This window comes from Liolophura sinensis, chromosome 3, assembly GCF_032854445.1.
Source record: "Liolophura sinensis isolate JHLJ2023 chromosome 3, CUHK_Ljap_v2, whole genome shotgun sequence".
Lineage (NCBI taxonomy): Eukaryota > Metazoa > Mollusca > Polyplacophora > Chitonida > Chitonidae > Liolophura > Liolophura sinensis.
Window position 1 is genome coordinate 20,295,632 of NC_088297.1, and position 19,706 is coordinate 20,315,337.

General features: G+C 39.5%; 1 protein-coding gene across 1 annotated transcript in view; it reads left to right on the forward strand.

Annotated features, from left to right (window-relative positions):
* The first annotated feature begins 237 nt into the window (after positions 1 to 237).
* Positions 238 to 19,706, forward strand: part of LOC135463751 (pre-mRNA-processing factor 6-like) — a 21,271-nt gene continuing 1,802 nt past the window's right edge. The window contains exons 1-24 of the mRNA XM_064741173.1: positions 238 to 334; positions 639 to 698; positions 1,272 to 1,359; positions 1,742 to 1,939; positions 2,987 to 3,081; positions 3,578 to 3,659; positions 4,173 to 4,298; positions 4,721 to 4,815; positions 5,667 to 5,731; positions 6,107 to 6,234; positions 7,965 to 8,091; positions 8,724 to 8,842; positions 10,562 to 10,724; positions 11,305 to 11,413; positions 11,692 to 11,761; positions 12,748 to 12,869; positions 14,275 to 14,368; positions 14,850 to 15,014; positions 15,567 to 15,668; positions 15,919 to 15,993; positions 16,209 to 16,342; positions 17,102 to 17,169; positions 17,978 to 18,116; positions 19,628 to 19,689. Coding sequence (XP_064597243.1) covers positions 246 to 334; positions 639 to 698; positions 1,272 to 1,359; positions 1,742 to 1,939; positions 2,987 to 3,081; positions 3,578 to 3,659; positions 4,173 to 4,298; positions 4,721 to 4,815; positions 5,667 to 5,731; positions 6,107 to 6,234; positions 7,965 to 8,091; positions 8,724 to 8,842; positions 10,562 to 10,724; positions 11,305 to 11,413; positions 11,692 to 11,761; positions 12,748 to 12,869; positions 14,275 to 14,368; positions 14,850 to 15,014; positions 15,567 to 15,668; positions 15,919 to 15,993; positions 16,209 to 16,342; positions 17,102 to 17,169; positions 17,978 to 18,116; positions 19,628 to 19,689 — 2,575 coding nt within the window. The 5' untranslated portion in view covers positions 238 to 245. The remainder of the gene's footprint in view (positions 335 to 638; positions 699 to 1,271; positions 1,360 to 1,741; positions 1,940 to 2,986; positions 3,082 to 3,577; positions 3,660 to 4,172; positions 4,299 to 4,720; positions 4,816 to 5,666; positions 5,732 to 6,106; positions 6,235 to 7,964; positions 8,092 to 8,723; positions 8,843 to 10,561; positions 10,725 to 11,304; positions 11,414 to 11,691; positions 11,762 to 12,747; positions 12,870 to 14,274; positions 14,369 to 14,849; positions 15,015 to 15,566; positions 15,669 to 15,918; positions 15,994 to 16,208; positions 16,343 to 17,101; positions 17,170 to 17,977; positions 18,117 to 19,627; positions 19,690 to 19,706) is intronic.

Genomic DNA, 19,706 nt, shown 5'->3' on the forward strand with positions numbered 1-19,706 from the left:
CCATGGAAGGCAAGTATTGCCAAATATCACAAATAAAGTGAGGGCGTTTTCTATCGTTACACCACGAAATAAATTCTGACAGATAAATCTTGACAATTGGATCTTTCTAACTATCAGGAGAATCAACGAATTCCTTGATCCTTGCTTCCTTGGTGAAGTGTTGGCTGTAGAACATCCTATTGCCCTTTTTGGAGAAAATTGCAGATGACCCCTTTGGCTATATACAACAACGACACTACGCAAAGATGTCGGCACAGTCATTGATCAACAAGAAAAAGAAAAGTTTTCTAGGGTTACCGGCGCCTTTAGGATATGTCCCCGGTCTAGGAAGAGGGTAAGACTACTGTTTTCCCAGAATGATGACATTAGGCTATTAGTCCATTTTATAATTATGTAATTTACCCTGAATTTAACATTTGAGACAGCATTGTGTGCGGAGTGAAAGCGTTTGTTATAGAAGGTCCAGTTTTCACTCTAGTTACGACAAGTGATAATTTCAGGAAATGAACCTTGATCGCAGTACATTTGTTCCTTTCATGTTTTTGTCGGTTTGTTTCAATTTTATGGGGCTGGTTGTTTCTCTTTTTTTAAAATCGGAGACCTGTCTGTTATAAATTGTAATTTTCTGACTATTTCAGTGCCACCGGTTTCACAACACGATCTGATATTGGACCAGCCAGAGATGCTGATGACATATCGTAAGTATGGAAGTTTGAAATATATTGTTTTGTTTCACTTTTGGCTTTTTTAAAAATATCTTTCTTAATTTGATTCTCCCAACGATTAAACTAATTTACTCGCTTTCTTGTTGTTGCATCAATTGTTAGAACTTTGACACCACTGAGAGTCCCACCATCGCTATTTTGAAAAGTCGTGTCACCCACTATTTACTTGTATATATATAAGAGTCATGTTAAGATAATTGTGAATTTTTAGTAAAGTCTTTTATCCCATTTGTTCATTTCAATGATTGCATGTTCCATGTCTTGTTGGTCTGTTTCTTTGAATGTCTTGTCATGTCATGGATGTAATAAAACCACAGATGTCTCATTTGTCTATGTCATTGAATGTGTTTTTTGTCTCATTTATTTTTTCAGTGAATATCTATCAGAATCTGTCATTTGTTTTGAATGTCTGTGTGCACGCAATTTGTCTAATTAAATATCAAGAGGTTTCAGTGGATGTCTGTCACAAAGTCATTTGTCTGTTTCATTGATCGTCTTTTGTATGTTTCATTGAACTTGTGTCACAGACTCTTTTGTCTGTTTCAGTGATGACCGCCATGCTCCACCCATTAAGAAAAAACGAGACAATGACGATGATGACGAAGAGGATTTGAATGATGCTAATTATGATGAGGTAAGAAAAAATATCTGGTGGTGAATAATGAAATTGATATAAAATGATAAATAGTAATAAATAAATGATATTTATAATTGATAGAACCCACATTTACCAAAAGTCCCACAAAACAAATTACACATTATGCCCAACAGTATTTACAGTTTTAGGTAGAATGCTGTACTGACAATCCTTATTACATGAACAGAAATTTTTATTTTTTATATGTAATTGCAAATATTATTTTTTTAAATGTCTATTTCCTAAAGACAGAATTGGATTGTTGAAATAATTGTGGACATTGTCATGGGGTGAACATTAGGTGGATGCTTGTGTTGAGAAATTTTCTTTTCAGCACAATGGAACTGTTGACATACATACTTCTGTGTTTATTCTACAGTTTGCTGGCTATGGAGGAAGTTTGTGTAACAAAGATCCTTATGAGAAAGACGACGAAGAAGCAGATGCAATTTATGAGGCAATAGATAAACGCATGGATGAGAAGCGAAAAGAGAGAAGAGAGAAAAGGCTGAAAGAAGAAATCGAAAAATTTCGTCAGGAAAGACCAAAAATCCAGCAACAGTTTTCAGATTTGAAGGTTTGTCCTTGAGAATTGTGGGATGGAGATTAATGGTTGTTTCGTAGACTCACTGAGATGGAGGACTGGTTACCTAAGTTGGTTCCCTTAAGACTTAAACTTGGCAGTCTTATTGTAGTTTCACACTTGGTATTCAAACAATGGAGTTAGGCCAATTATTTCTTGTTCCCGGCAATGTCGGAGGTTTTGTGACTAGGTGAACTGAAACTCTACAGCGAGCACTACCATGGGATACATGTTGTTGTATCCATTCAGTACCTTACGTAGAAACAGGTCTTGGTATATTTGTTAAGATGTTTGTCTTTCAGTTGCGAGAACCCTGTAGGTACGGGTCGAAGCATCATTTGTCTTGCACAAATATTGAGCACATCTGAGTGTCAGACCTGATAAAATTCACTAACTTGTAATTTATCTAAGGAACACGGGTTTCCTTGACTGCGATCTTATATATCTGTGGCAAAGTGGTTAGCGTGCCAGTGTGGCGCATTGACTCAGGAGCCTTTCAACTATGCGGTCGCTGTTAGTTCAAGTCCAGCTCTTGCTGGATTCGTCTCCAGTCATTCATGGGAAGGTCTGCCAGGAACCTGCAGATGGTCATGGCTTTCCCCCGGGCTCATCCTGGTTTCCTCCCACCATAATACTTGGTGCCGCCTTATGATTGAGGTATTCTTGACTACGGCATAAAATTCCAATCAAATACAATACACCATAATACTGGCCAGTTTCCTCCCACCATAATGCTGGCCAGTTTCCTCACACCATAATGCTGGCCTGTTTCCTCCCACCATAATGCTGGCCGATTTCCTCCCACCATAATGCTGGTGGGTTTCCCCCCACCATAATACTGACCAGTTTCCTCCCACCATAATGCTGGCCAGTTTCCTCACACCATAATGCTGGCCGGTTTCCTCCGACCATAATGGTGGTGGGTTTCCTCCCACCATAATACTGACCAGTTTTCCTCCCAGCAACTGAAATGTTCTTCTAGTAAGGATGTAGAACACCAATAATTTCAAATGAATCATCTTTGTCATAACTGGGTTTCAGAGAGATCTGGCAGAGGTGAGCTACGATGATTGGATGAACGTACCTGAGGTAGGAGATGTCAGGAACAAACATCAGAGGAATCCAAAGAAAGAGAAGTAAGGGAACATCTGTTATATGCTGTGCAGGGCATCCAATTAATGCACGACTTGTTTTCCTGTAGTCTGCTTATGAAATGGTCAAACACTGGCCGTACCATGTAGAAACCTGATACAGGTGTGCTAGTTCTAAGCTTCTGTCATGACATTGAGAAGATTCATTTTGATTACTGCAGCATCATTTTCCTAATACTACTGGACTGATGGCAGAGGAGTAGAATTTCTTATCTTCTCAAAAGATAAATTTTAATTAGGTCATTTTTCTTCTCCATTTAGTCCCCCAATAACCAGACAAGTATTTTATCCACAGAAATAAGAACATATTACTAAAAATATATTTGTAACATACTTTGTTACATTCCAAAATTTTGACTTGAATAACTAAGAAATGCATGACTTCAGAATACAAAAGCAGGTAAAATATAACTTGTTCATGCACATGTGTTGGGTGTAAGGATGCAAGATTTAAATATTTTTGATTGGTTGGCTGTTATAGGTACACCCCAGTTCCCGACAGTCTATTGGCTAGAGCAGCAGCCCAGACAGGTACTTCCACCTCATTGGATGCCAGAGAACAGGTGACTGGATTTAAGCTGTTGATTTTCTTTTTGGTTATGTATTTACCTTTTTTATTTGAATATACATCCCTGTTTTATGATATCTGCAATGATGATAGAGATGTTTATACATGTATCAGGGAAATTATCAAGTGTTTTTGTTGTTAGAGCTCACAAAATTTTAAGACTTTCATACCAAAGTCTCAGATGTGGTATATGTGGCATGTTTGCTTGACATTCAGCATTTAGGGCAGGACTTATGGGTTCAGCATCCGTATGTTTGATGTGGGTGTCATCCATGATGTTATTAGACATATTCTTGCCAGAACATTTACAATATTTGCTGAAGTGGCATTATTAAAGCATAATAATTCATTCCTATCCTAGTCGTATTATTTCAGTGAAGCAGCACTGTGAATATGGCATCATAGAGGCTGTCACCTGAGCTGTGATGGTGTGTCCAAAATGCTATTTAAATTCAACGCGGTAAAACCAGGGGCAGTTGATCACTGATGAGGACTATTTTGTTGACAGTTTGGGGGCCTGACGACCCCGTATGGTGGAGCCCTGACCCCAGGGTTTGCCACGCCGGGCGGTGATATCGACATGCAGAAGATTGGAGAGGCCAGGAACACCCTGATGGGGATCAAGTTAGAACAGGTTTGTCAGTCAGCTACCCTGGTAGCTATGTATAGTGACAGAACATGAGAAATAGATGATAATGTCTATTAAAGCCATAATTTTAAGTCCATTCATTGTTGGTTATTCCTTGGCAAAATTTCGTTGAAGGCACCAAAACAACATGTATAAGTATAGGTGTTATCCTATGACTATGCAATGTTGTCTCAAATTCTAAATTAAGTTAATCGTACGCTCAAAAAGGCATGTACAGTTTAAAACGAAAATTGTTTCTAAAACAGCAACCTTGAATACCAAAATTTCAAATGGTGATTAAAATTCTCATGCTCAAAGTTGTAGATTAATTTTTTGATTGTTTAAGAAAGCCTTTACCTTTGTTTTTCATGATATAGCTAGCCTTTGTCATATTTTCACTCACCATAATGCTTTATATCTTGTCTCAGGTGTCGGACTCTGTGAGTGGCCAGACTGTTGTTGACCCTAAAGGTTACCTGACAGATCTCCAATCAATGCTGCCCTCTCATGGAGGAGACATTAAGTAAGGCGGCTATCTGTTGGTTAATATTTGGCTGGCATTAATCAGCCTTTGACTAAATGCAGAAAATGCAGCTATGATTTTACTGTTTATATGTACAGAAAATGGGAAACATAATGTACCTAAGAGAAGTCAGGCTGAGCGGTGTACTCTTTAGTTCTTTGGCGTAATACCCTATTAAAATTCTTTTCATTTTTTGGACTGTGGCTAGTAGAGCTGATAGGGAAAAATTACACTTCTCGTCCAGCTTTTTGGAAAGCAAAGGTGTGAATGTGCTGTTCATTAGACGGACTACCCATGTGAATAAAGAAATACTAAATATTTCTGCTACAGTTAGTATGTTACTTTTTCTGTGTAGCTACAGATTTAGTTCACAAGCAGTGTTGTGTAAGATTTATTTATTTATTTATTTGATTGGTGTTTTACACCGTACTCAAGAATATTTCACTTATACGACGATGGACAGCATTACGGTGGAAGGAAACTGGGCAGAGCCCAGGGGAAACCCACGACCATCCGCAGGTTGCTGCAGACCTTCCCACTTATGACCGAAGAGGAAGCCAGCATGAGCTGGACTTGAACTCACAGCAACTGCATTGTTGAGAGATTCCTGCATCATTACGCTGTGCTAGCGCGCTAACCAACTGAGCTGTTGTGTAAGAGCAGAGAGCATTGTGTCTTTACACAGCTTGGACCAAGTTGTTTAAGAGGGAAATTTTCTCATATGGCTTTTGGAATTTACGAAATGTCGTAATTATATGCATTTCAGTTTTCTTTCTAAACTGTATCTTGCTCTTCTTCAAACCAAATCATTATATCCCTGTATTTTGCTTTTTTCCTCTCTTAATTCCTAGTGATGTGAAGAAAGCTCGGCTGCTGTTGAAGTCCGTGAGAGAAACCAACCCTAAACATCCGCCAGGTAGGTGGAGCTATATCTCCTCATTCACTGGGATTTACAGCACCAACCAGATTAAAGTTACATGCAGCAGACCTCTCGGTGCACACCTGTAGGATTACATTTCCATTTTGATGATGTCATCTCTGGATCAGCCAGCGTCTCCCCTCATCATGTCTTTCATTCAACAGGCATATTAGGAAAACCTGTCGTAGACTAGTGCCTTGCAAATGGCAGACTCCCAGTTTCCTAAAGAGAATCTTCACGTTAGTTGGCACCCTGCGCATAGATCTCATATCCTAATTGCTTTATTGTGAAAATTAGTATATATATAAATCTGTACGAATTCCATGACATAACTCTGTTATTTATGTGGCCTGTTTGTTTATTTATTCACAGCCTGGATCGCGTCTGCTCGTCTGGAGGAGGTCACCGGGAAACTGCAGGCAGCCAGGAACCTGATCATGAAAGGCTGTGAGGAATGTCCCAAGAGTGAGGATGTCTGGCTGGAGGCTGCCAGGCTTATGGTGAGCATTTAAGGAGTTTAATTCTGTTTTAGCTGTCTGCTTAACATGGGTTAGTGATGTTGCTGCAACGGTTAGCGTCAGTCCATCTGTCTGTTAGTTTGTAAACACAGTGCATCTTGAATGCTTATAAAAGTGTGGCATGTGTACACATAGGCATTGGAAAATATCCTTTTTATTTTCTGTGACCTTGGTTAAAATTTTCAAGGTCATTAAAGGTATATTTTGTAATTGTAACCTGGTAAATATATCTCTTGAAATCTTTAAGCAGCTTCAATAAAATGTTTGCACGTACCACATGTGCACAGTCATGTATCAGTAACCTACTTGTTTTTTTTTTATTGACTTGACCTTGACCTATTTTTTCAAGGTCATTGGGCCATTTAGTACCACATGTGCACAGTCATGTACAAGAAATCTACTGTTTTTCAATGACTTGATCGTGACCTATTTTTTCATGGTCCTCAGGACATTTAGTACCACATATGCACAGTCATGCACAAGAAACCTACTGTTTTTCATTGACTTGATCGTGACCTATTTTTTCAAAGTCATCGGGCCATTAAATACCTTGTAAACTTACCATCTCTTACAACTGTGCTTGTGGCCATGTGGTGCCTATGGCAGTGTATATTATTTTTTTTGTTTATTTATTTGATTGGTGTTTTATATGTTCACATGTATGTGTACATTAAGCAATACTCTAAAGTGTTTCACATACCCGTATATGACAGAACTCAAGTTCATAAATAGTAAGACAGCGAAGAAAATCCCAACTTCAAGCCACAGCCAGACTACATGTAGCAGAAAGCAAGATACCCTATTTCTTCTAATTTTGGAGACACCTGGTCTGCTCGTTTTGGCCAATGTACACGTAATTGTAGGAGGAATATTGGTGTGGGGGGGGGGGGGTCGCTTCACATGGTTAGATCATCTAATGAATAACATATTCATATCTTTACTTTTCCAAAAAGCTGAGAAAGAAATGAGATATTCTGCTTTCAGCACTACTAATCAGTTCCTCATTTCTTTTGTTAACCAGCCAGGAGGCCAAGGCAAAGCTGTGATAGCTCAGGCAGCGCCGCACATCCCACAGTTTCTTGTTTGAGATTTTCTATGAACCAGCTAATCAGTTCCTCATTTCTTTTGCTAACCAGCCAGGAGACCAGGGCAAGGCTGTGATAGCTCAGACAGCACTGCACATCCCACAATTCCTTGTTTGAGATTTTCTGTGAACCAACTAATCAGTTCCTCATTTCCTTTTGTTAACCAGCCAGGAGACCAGGGCAAAGCCGTGATAGCTCAGACAGCACTGCACATCCCACAATTTCTTGTTTGGGATTTTCTATGAACCAGCTAATCAGTTCCTCATTTCATTTGTTAACCAGCCAGGAGACCAGGGCAAAGATGTGATAGCTCAGGCAGTGCATCACATCCCACAATTTCTTGTTTGAGATTTTCTATGAACCAGCTAATCAGTTCCTCATTTCTTTTGCTAACCAGCCAGGAGACCAGGGCAAAGATGTGATAGCTCAGGCAGTGCGTCACATCCCACAATTGCTTGTGTGCGATTTTCTGTGAACCAGCTAATCAGTTCCTCATTTCTTTTGCTAACCAGCCAGGAGACCAGGGCAAAGATGTGATAGCTCAGGCAGTGCGTCACATCCCACAATTGCTTGTGTGCGATTTTCTGTGAACCAGCTAATCAGTTCCTCATTTCTTTTGCTAACCAGCCAGGAGACCAGGGCAAAGCTGTGATAGCTCAGGCAGTGCGTCACATCCCACAGTCAGTCAGGGTCTGGATAAAGGCAGCCGACATTGAGACAGAACTCAAGGCTAAGAAAAGAGTCTTCAGGAAAGGTAAGTCTCAAGTGATTTGAAATTAAGGGCGCATGTGTGCCCCTTATATCCAACAATTTTACCTTTTCGGAAATTTTAAATTACACCCCTGTTTAGGATGTGACTTTTATGATGTGAGTTTATGCTGGCTTCCTCTCGTGCCATACATGGGAAGCTCTGCCAGCATCCTGCGGATGGTCGTGGGTCTCCCCCTGGGCTTTGCCCAGTTTCTCCACCAACATAATGCTGACCACCGCTGTAAAAGAGAAATATCCTTGAACACAGCATGAAACACCAAGGAAATAAAAAAAATAAATATAAGTAAAAAATCCTTGAGTATGCCATTTAACAACAGTTGATCTATGAAATGTACCCTTCTGAGGTCTTAAATGCCACATTTAGCTCTGGTCAAAAGCAGAGTTTAAACATAAAACACCGTTTTTCTGTTTTAAGACTTAAAAGTTTTCACATATAGTTGACTAAGCTGTTGGCATGGACTTGTATTTCAGTTGGCCCATTCTGTACTGCGATAACTCTAAAACTGAACATAGAATGATGAATTTGTGATATTTGATGTAGGAAATAATGAGAAGCTGATATTAAAATATGCATTGCCGGTACAGTGAAGATTATGTTGTTGTTGTTTGATTCAGCCCTGGAGCAGTTGCCAAACTCTGTACGTTTGTGGAAGGCTGCAGTAGAACTGGAGAATGAAGAAGATGCTCGTATCATGTTGAGTCGAGCAGTCGAGTGCTGTCCCACGAGCTGTGAGGTACACAAAAAGCGGTCGTAAAGAATTTCCTGCTCCCTTTAAGTCTTTATTCTGGCTATTAAGCAGTCTTGCAAGAAATGGTCCACTGGAAGGATTCCTGCTTATAAGTGCATGGCCGTGTTTCTTTTTGATTAATAACCGTGGCAAGAAATGTTGTAGGAATTCAGTGTAAAATGTCTTTGTTCAGAGGTGAGATATTGTAGGAATTCAGTGTAAAATGTTTCTGTTCAGAAGTGAAATATTGTAGGAATTCAGTGTAAAATGTCTCTGTTCAGAGGTGAAATATTGTAGGGATTCAGTGTAAAATGTTTCTGTTCAGAGATGGAATATTGTAGGAATTCGGTGTAAAATGTCGCTGTTCAGAGGTGAAATATTGTAGCAATTCAGTGTAAAATGTCGCTGTTCAGAGGTGAAATATTGTAGCAATTCAGTGTAAAATGTTTCTGTTCAGAGGTGAAATATTGTAGCAATTCAGTGTAAAATGTCTCTGCTCATGGGTGAAATATTGTAGGAATTCGGTGTAAAATGTCGCTGTTCAGAGGTGAAATATTGTAGCAATTCAGTGTAAAATGTCGCTGTTCAGAGGTGAAATATTGTAGCAATTCAGTGTAAAATGTTTCTGTTCAGAGGTGAAATATTGTAGCAATTCAGTGTAAAATGTCTCTGCTCATGGGTGAAATATTGTAGGGATTCAGTGTAAAATGTCTCTGTTCAGAGGTGAAATATTCTAGGAATTCAGTGTAAAATGTCTCTGCTCAGAGGTGAAATATTGTAGGAATTCGGTGTAAAATGTCTCTGTTCAGAGGTGAAATAATCTAGGAATTCAGTGCAAAATGTCTCTGTTCAGAGTGCTGTTTTAACAAAAAGGTGAAATATTGTAATGCAGATCCCCGTGGCTTTTGTACCACATGTACTTTAACTCATGACATGGTTGTTTGAAAGGGGAGTTGACTTTGACGATGGTATAACACTAATAACATTTATTGGATTAAACTAATAGTTGGCAAGTAGCGGACACCACCCGCCAACAGTGAAATGTAGAAACACTACAGCATGTCAAGGCAAGAAATCATTTAAAGCAATGCTTCCAAAAAAAAAACAGGCTTCTCCTGTCATGGTATAAGATTGTAGACGTTTTCTTTTTGAAAATGTTTCATTAAATTTTTTTTAATATAAATATTTACAATTATCCAGTTCAATGTTGTATGCAAAATGTCCGTTGCTTATCTCTCTTTTATTATAGAACGTTGTTATGTCATTGGTGGCGCCCAAATCAAGGCAGTTTTGATGTCATGACGTTTTCAAAATTTAAGGGGAACATGCCATTGCGTTTTAAGCAAATTACAAACTGTACATGTTTGTGTGGTTCATTTCTGAATGTGGTTCATTTCTGAATGTGGTTTATTTCTGAATATGGTTCATTTCTGAATCTCCTTTGCAGTTTACATTTAATACAGCATGCATTAAAAGAAGATGGTATGAATAAAAAATATGTACTGGTAGTGGACATTTGAATAAGCGAAAATGATATATAATATTTCTTGCACTTGACATATCAGAATGTCCTCAGTGTTAATGTTGAGGGGAGTCATTTAAACCAGTTTCGTCCAAGTGTTTTGTTCATTTCTGAATAGTTCATGTACAAGAGTTTCATGTACTGTTATGAACACTGAATTCATTGCGAAGGCATTGTGTTAAGTTAGATTCGTCTCTTGGCAGTTGTGGTTGGCTCTGGCAAGACTGGAGACGTATGAAAATGCACGAAAAGTTCTGAACAAAGCTCGAGAAAACATCCCGACTGATCGTCAGATTTGGATCACGGCAGCTAAGCTGGAAGAAGCCAACGGGAACATGCACATGGTGGAGAAGATTGTCGAGAGGGGTGAGTTTTTGGTGTGGTCATTAAAAAGTGTCCTCAGCATGTCTTTCCAGTGAGGATAAGCATAGAGACAAAAGGAGGCTTGTCATACAACACAAATGAAACCCGACATGACCCCCCCCCCAAAACACCCAATGGGGACAGTGGTAGAATATGATTGAATACTTTGAAGATCACTAACCTTCTACCAATATGGCTCTCAGTTGCTGGCCTTGCCATTGGAAATCTGAGCACCACATGAGAGAAGGTGAGTCAATTTCGGCTCAAATGTCAGTGGTGTGCTTTAGCTGTGTTCAGCTTTGCCGTACGTGGGAAGGTCTGTCTGCAACCTGTTGATTGTGGTGGGTTTCCCCTGGGCTCTGCCTGGTTTCCTCGCTCCATAATGCTGGTCGCTGTCATATAAGTGAAGTATTCTTGAGTATGGCGTAAAACACAAATCAAATAAATAAATAAATAAATAAAATTGTTCATTCTTGAGACTGACTGCTGTCGTAAAGTTGAAAAACTCTCAAGAATGCATTTAGCTTTAGTCCAGTAAATAAATACTAAATATGTTTGAACATTCTTGATTACGTTGTTACAGCCCTTAGCTCCCTGCGGGCCAACATGGTGGAAATCAACAGAGACCAGTGGATCAAAGACGCAGAGGACTGTGAAAAGTCCGGCAGCATTTTCACCTGCCAAGCAATCATGTGAGTCCCCTTCCCACATTGTATGCTAACACCAAACAAAGTTCATTTCTACCATCAGTCTTAAAAATGAAAACTGCACTGTAGAATAGTACAGCAACCCTTAAAGCTATGTATATGGGTTTCATCACATGAAGTAGTATTTTATGATATTTATACGCCTCTAATAACGCACATTTTGGGGCAAAATTTGTGATCATTCAGTTATAGCATAAAATATCAGCCTCGTAAATAAAGAAATATGTGTATCACTAAGTGTGTAAAATGGTTGTTACCTGTAGCCGGGCTGTGATTGGTATTGGAGTGGAGGAGGAAGACAGAAAACACACCTGGATGAATGATGCGGAGGCGGTGAGTATGTCATCAGTAAAAACGTCTTTGTTAAAAGGACCCATACTCTTAAGTTTGTATTGGGATTTCTGATGGAATTTTTTTTTTCAAGATAACTTGTTATACAATTCCTGACTTCCACATTTAATACCAAAAAATAAAAGAGAATTCCCTGCAGACTAGCCCTGGATTTTTTAAGGATGACAAAGTGCAATGTCCCCATATACTTTTATATGAGGCTATTTAAACATCATTCTAGAGAGCATAAAGGCAAGTACCTAAACAGACTATTTTACATTTATTCAGTATGAAAATTATCTCGTTTAAGTAAAATGCACAAGTATGATTATTTGCCTGTAATCATGTCTTGTATACAAAGTTGCCATGAATTTTAATTGCTGCACAAAATAAAACATTATTCCAATAATAAGATGATAGATTTTGACTCCAGGTAAATGTAATCATTTCAGTTTTACCCTAATTCTTTAACCTTTTTATTCACCACTACAGCCAGTGTTTTAAAACATTCTGAGAGATCTGTGGGGTATAGAGAAATAATCTGCACAGTTTTACAAAGCTGACATCTTTAGTGACAAAAATTAATCAGTTTTATTGTGATTTCCATAATAATCCTGTGCCCAGTCCATGGAAAAAAGTCTTTTAGAGGCTGAAAAGTATTGAAGATTTACAGTATTTAATTTTTTGGTGGCTAGGGCCTCCGTGGTGCAGCGTAATGACCCAGGAGTCTCTCACCAGTGCGATCGCTGTGAGTTCAAGTCCAGCTCGTGCTGGCTCCCTCTCTGGCCATGCGTGGGAAGGTCTGCCAGCAACCTGCAGATGGTCGTGGGTTTCTCTGGGCTCTGCACGATTTCCTCCCACCACAATGCTGGCCGCTGTCGTATAAGTGAAATATTCTTGAGTACAACGCAAAACACCAGTCAAATAAATAAATCAGATTTTTTGGGGGCTATTACCGTCAAGTGCACCACTCCTTTGTGTTCTTGCAGTGTGCCCAGCATGATGCCTACGAGTGTGCCCGGGCTATCTATGCTCACGCACTCACCATGTTTGCCAGCAAGAAGAGTATCTGGCTAAGGGCAGCTTACTTTGAGAAGAACCACGGCACCAGGTGAGATTACCTGTTTTCATGTGTCTTATTTATGCTACCCTGATTTGTTTACCCGAGGGCCCTGGACTAAATCGTCTGATGTCTGATGCCTGATGTTTGATGCTTGGTGTCTGGTGTCTGGTGTCTGAAGCCTGATGTCTGATGCCTGATGTCTGATGCCTGATGTCTGATGCCTGATGTCTGATGTCTGAAGCCTGATGTCTGATGCCTGATGCCTGATGTCTGATGTCTGATGCCTGATGTCTGATGCCTGATGTCTGATGGGTTGTCACAGAAGAGGACCATCCTAATTCCTCAACCTTTTCACAAAAGAAAGAGCAACTTTCAATGCAATTTGTGCATAGTAATAATTTGATTTTGGAGAAGAGACTACATTGGTTGGATTGGTCAGTTTCAACCCTTAGACAGAATAATGCCTTCAGAATATGTCAGAACAAACACCTAGCAAACATGGGATAAGCTGGAAGAATGACAGTACCCCTGACTACCCTATATCTTCAACAGTTTCAACAACAAACATAGTGCATGATTTGGCATATTAGAGGAATATTATCTGATCTGGATAAGTCATTTTTAGCTGACCAGTACGAAATAAGAAGTATTGTGAGAGGGGGATGAGATGCTGTCGGTGGTGGTATCGGTGTCCAGTTTGGTTAAAGTTTTTGGCCAATCTTGTTCCAGTGGTCACCCAATAGTCAGTAGTGGTTCACATATCAAAGACCAAGAAAGTTTTTTACCTCATAGCTTAACATTTCCACAGCCATTCAAAGCCCTAGTACATGGATTGCCAAATGCAGTTTGTAATTTGCATATCAAAGACCTCTGCGGTAAATTTGTGCACAAACTCCCCACAGTGTCTTTCAGCACTGCACTGATTTACGACTCCATAACATACTAAGTCACTGCTGTGCAATCTTTACGCTATGATAAACAGTCATAGTTGTGACAATTAGAGAATAATATCTTTGTATGACACTGTCAATCATTCGTCTTTATTTTGGTATAGACATCAATATTAAGATGTATCACATGATTTGAACAGTTTTACGAACTGGTCGACTGTATGCGCAGTTTTACTAACTGCTCAATCAGGTGAGCTACTGGTGTTCTCTGAATGCCTTGCAGAATTTCTGTACAGTTCAGATGTGCACAATATATTTTAAGCTCCAGAATTATGTTTTCACGTTACCTCTGAGGTCGAATTTGTGGCGGATTTTGGGTAATAAGGCCACAATCCAGTTTTGCTCATTCAGCTTATCCTCCCACCATAATGCTGGTCGCCATCGTATCAGTGAAATATTCTTGAGTACAGCGGAAAACACCAATCCAATAAATAAGTATTTTGAATCAAAAAGTACATATATTTTGAACTTGTTGTTGTTTACACTTCATGATTTGTTTACAGAGAGTCCCTGGAGGCTTTGTTACAGAGAGCCGTGGCTCACTGTCCTAAGGCAGAGGTGCTCTGGCTGATGGGGGCAAAGTCCAAGTGGCTGGCAGTAAGTACAAGGATTTCATGGGTACAAGGTTACAAGAGTCTGCTGGTACAAGGTATATGGGCCCAGTTAGGCGGCAGTAAGTACATGGGACTGTGGGTACATGGCTACCACAATACAAGGGTTCAGCTACATCCCAGAATTCCATGTAAGCTGGCGACTCCAATTTAATCCTGGGAGGTGTTTTGGTGCTCCCCTCTCTTTGTAGCAGTAATCAGTCAAAAGTGTATGGCCATTCAGGTGGTCGTGGAGAGTTTGCTTGCCTTCTACCAATTTGACATACATACTGAGCTTGCTCTGCTTTTTGTTAACTCTGTACACTGTTGTGTGGAGTGCATGACATCTTTACCTCTGGGAGAGGAGAGCGGTTTCCTGTGAGAAAGGAGCATGGGGAAAACGATGTGACAGCTAGCTGGTGAATGTATTGAGGGAGCTGAATGGCATTGTACTTCCATAGTTAGGTGACATTTACTTGTGTACCCAGGGTGATGTCCCAGCAGCAAGAAGTATCCTCGCCTTGGCCTTCCAGGCTAACCCTAACAGCGAAGAAATCTGGTTGGCTGCTATTAAACTGGAGAGTGAGAATAACGAGTTTGACAGAGCGCGACGCCTTCTGCAGAAAGCTCGCAACAGCGCCCCTACAGCGCGGGTAAGTGAATGAGGGCTATGTCTCTGAGAGTCACATCAGTGTCATGCTCTTTTGCAGTCGCTGGTACATGTTGTGAAATATTTCGATTTCATCCTTGTTATTATAAAAGTTTTCATGGTCAACATTTATATACATCTGATACTTACAAATCCTGATAATGTATAAATTTTATTTATTTATTTTATTGGTTTATTAAGGCATTCTCAAGAATATATTTCACTTATCCGATGACGACCAGAATTAGGGGGGGGCGGGGGGAACCCACAACCATTGATTGCGAACCTGCCCGTGTACGGCCAGAGAGGAAACCAGCATGAGCTGGACTTGAACTCACACCAACTGGATTGGTGACATACTACTGGCCTTGATAATGTGGTTCTTCCTTTTACATATACATGTATATTTTTGTAAAAATATATTTTACTGTGTGTTAGATAAATATATGTCCTCTTGTTTCATTGCGATATGACTGAAAAATTGTTAAGTTTGACATTAAACCCCAAGCATATTTACATACATGTACATTTTCTTGTTCATTTCTCGTTGCTGTAGGTGATGATGAAGTCAGTGAAGCTGGAATGGTGTCTGAGGGAGATTGAGAATGCTAAGATTTTACTAGACGAGGCTGTCAAACATTACCCGGATTTCCCCAAGGTAAAAAACCATGCTCTCATAAACCATGTGAGAGGACATAGCAGGAATTGTTTGATACATCCTTATACAATGATTACCTCAGGCATTGTGCGGCCATAATAATGGTAAAATTACAATGTTTCATCCTTCATCTATTTTTTAAACTTTTCATTGCTAACCCAGAAGCTGTTTTGTCCATGAAACTTTTCCCCCTGACCTTGGCCTATTGTTTTTGACCATGACACTTTCTTTTGTCCTTGACCTTGAGCAGTTGTGGATGATGAAGGGTCAGATTGAGGAGCAGGAAGGTCACATGGCTGAAGCAAGAGAAGCATATAACCAGGGGGTATGTCATGTGGCTTTGAATCTTCTTTTTTGATTCCAGTTTGTAAGGAGAGGTATTAGATAGAAAAAACATGTTTACTGAACTTCTCCAATTCAGCCCTTGTGAAGACCCATACACATTCAAAAAAAAATACAAGTCAAGATACATATTTATTTGGATTCGTTCAGGACACATCTAAGTGTCAGTAATCAACACTATGTATTTTTTCTCTTCAGCTGAAGAAGTGTCCAACGTCAATCTGGCTGTGGTTGTTGTTGTCACGACTAGAAGAGAATTCCGGGCAGTTGACCAAAGCCAGATCCATCCTGGAGAAAGCTCGACTTAAGAATACTCATGCCCCTGAGCTTTGGTAAATCACAGATGTTAACATTTACAAACAGTTTGTCAGACTTTTTTTTTCTGTCAGGTGTCAGTTATTTTTTAAGAGAAAGGCATGAAATGAATTACATTTCAGGGTGTCCAAAAAAGGGATTTATGCCATCTGTTCAGAGAAAAGAAAACACCAGACAAGATGTATATATGCAAGCTAAAGTATCCCATAGAGAGTTTAAAAAGTACAGCTGTTTGTTTATGTGATGTAGCACAAACAAAATATCGCAGTTCACAGTAAGCAAAACTGCGTTCATTAAGACACCGGAAAGGACTACCATTTTAACTAATCAGACTGAAAACAGAAAAAAATGTGTGTGGTCGTTTAAATCTGTTTCCAGCCCTCTTCCTAAATAACTCATGATAATTTATTTATTGTCTTTTCCTTCAACCAAAATTGACTTTGCAGATCAATAATCGCAAGACCAGTTTACAAAACAACGTTTAACACAAACCACATAAAAACTATTAAGAAAGCTTGTAAATGAATAAATTAAGATGGATTCATGCGAAGAGAAACACTCAGCAGTTTTCATTGAGGATTTATTTGTATCCTTAAAATCACAAATTAACTTTGTGGAATTGTTTTGCATTTTCAGTACAGGTGAAAATTTTCTGTCAAACAGTTTTCTTCCTCAATGATCTTAAATTTCACCAAAGTTAATTTAATCGTATGGCCTTTATAGTTAAGAATACAGCAGCAGATTGATGTACAATTATTTGTGTATTTCTGTCCCAGGCTTGAAGCGGTTAGAGTGGAGAACAGAGCAGGCCTAAAGAATATTGCACAGACTCTGATGGCAAAAGGTAAGGGCCACAGTTTTTGTACCATAGAAACGGTTTATACATGTGGGCACTGTCCTTTTTGATTTCAGAAGACATAAATTATATATATTTTCCTTGGCCAGCTAAGGTGAGTCTGCTTAGATCTATTGAAAACAACTGTGTCTTCATTATAAATCACGAGATATTGAAGCAGACCCTGCAGTCTCTGCTCAGTTTCCTGCCAGCATAATGCTGGCCGTAGTATAAGTTAAATATTCTTGGATAGGATCTAAAACACCAATCAAATAAATCAGATAAATAAATAACCTTTCATATATGCACAATCTTATTTCGGTGTGTAGAAACTAACAGTTAGCAGAGTGCTTGGTGATTTGCCTTTAATATGTCATTGCCATTAATATGTCATTATTTCCACTATTTTCAGCAGTTAGCAGTGCTTGGTGGCATTTCGTGTTGATATATTCATGATTTCCTCTATTTCAGGAGCTGGAATTTGGCATTAATATGTCATTGATTTTGGTCATTATTTCCACCATTTCAGCAAGACTGTTTAAATCCCATTAATGATTGACTGATTTGATCTTTGTTCCCACCATTTCACCAAGACTGTTTGAATCCCATTATTGATTGACTGGTTTGATCTTTGTTCCCACTATTTCAGCAAGACTGTTTAAATCCCATTAATGATTGACTGATTTGATCTTTGTTCCCACCATTTCAGCAAGACTGTTTAAATCCCATTAATGATTGACTGGTTTGATCTTTGTTCCCACCATTTCACCAAGACTGTTTAAATCCCATTAATGATTGACTGATCCCACTATTTCAGCAATGCAAGACTGCCCAAATGCTGGTATACTGTGGGCAGAAGCCATCTTCATGGAGCCGCGTCCTCAGAGGAAGACCAAATCCGTGGATGCTCTGAAGAAATGTGAACACGATCCCCATGTGCTGCTGGCTGTCTCAAAGTGAGTCTGATTTGCCAAAAGTTTAGTCATTGACCAGTTTTGCACTGAAGAGCTGTAAACACAATGTAGTGCTAGTCATCTCAAAGCGACACTTACAGGCCAAAAGTTAAGTCATTGTGTAGTTTTGCACTGAAGAACTGTGAACACAATGTAGTGCTAACCATCTCAAAGTGAGTTTGAGTGGCCAAAAGTTGAGTCACTGTGTAGTTTTGCACTGAAGAACTGTGAACACAATGTAGTGTTAACCCTCTCAAAGAGTGTGATTGGCCAAAAGTTGAGTCATTGTGTAGGTTTGCACTGAAGAAGTGTGAACACAATGTAGTGCTAACCATCTCAAAATGAGTCTGATTGGCCAAAAGTTGAGTCTTGGATTATGTCTGCAATTGAGAATTATTGACAAGACCCTTGTGGGGTGCTGGCCTTCTCAAGAAATAATCATTGTATACTTTTTCTTCTAGTTCCTCTAGCTATTATGTATACATAGGTGAGCTACACTGTAGGCATCTGGCATCAACCTTAAGCTAGGGACACATTAGGCAGATTTTTTCACTTGAAGGGACGAACTTAATCGTCAGTGAAATACGCTGATGATACTCGCATCATAGTTGCAGGCACAGTAGAGGGATTTTCCTGTTAACTGTGCTCAGTAGGTTGTGTCATGTGACCGAGTAAATCTTGTGACACAAACAGAATGTCACGGGTCAGCACAGTTCTGCGTTGTTTGATTGATCAGCTATATCGTCTTGATCGCTGAATTTCGCTGGAGTATACACACTAGGTGAACAGAGTAAAATCACTGGCATATTTCTCCGCTATTATCTGACGTGATTGATACAAGCAAATTTCGGAGTGGACAAGATCACCTGTGAAATACGTTGTCTATTGTGGCCCCAGCTTTATAAGTAGATTACAGGATTAGCCCCTGCATGCAAATGTACACAAGGCTCTGATACTGTGGAAAACTATGTAGTGTAAATGACAAATTTTCGACCAAAAAGTACTGGCCACAATAGGATAGTTGGTAGAGCGTCCGCTTCGGGAGCGGTAGATCCAGGGTCAATCCTGGATCGAGTCACACCTAAGTTGTAACTTCCTCACTTGGCATTCAGCATGAAGGGGATAGTGCAAGGACTGGTTGACCCGCGTCTTACTTGCCTTCAGTAAGGCGTCCGGCAACAAGAAGCACATTACATGCACTCTAAGGATTCCTTCATCATCATATGATTGAAAAATTGTTAAGTATGACGTTAAACCCAAAGCACTCACTCACTTGACAAAAATTTGAGGCAAGTAAATATCATTAAAGTATTACTTTTGGTCCAGAAAGATATATTTTTTTCAGTCGATTATCGTCTTACCTTTCAAACAAACCTTTTCTGAGGTGAATATAACTCTTGAGACAAAATACGCAACTTAACTAACGGCAAATTTTTAGGTCGTTTACCGCAATATATTAGGCAAAGAAACATGCACATAAATGTGTAAGAATCCCTACCATGTTGTTGTTGTAGACTGTTCTGGACAGAGCGTAAACTGGTGAAGGCTCGGGAATGGTTTCAGAGGTCAGTGAAGATTGACCCGGACTTGGGA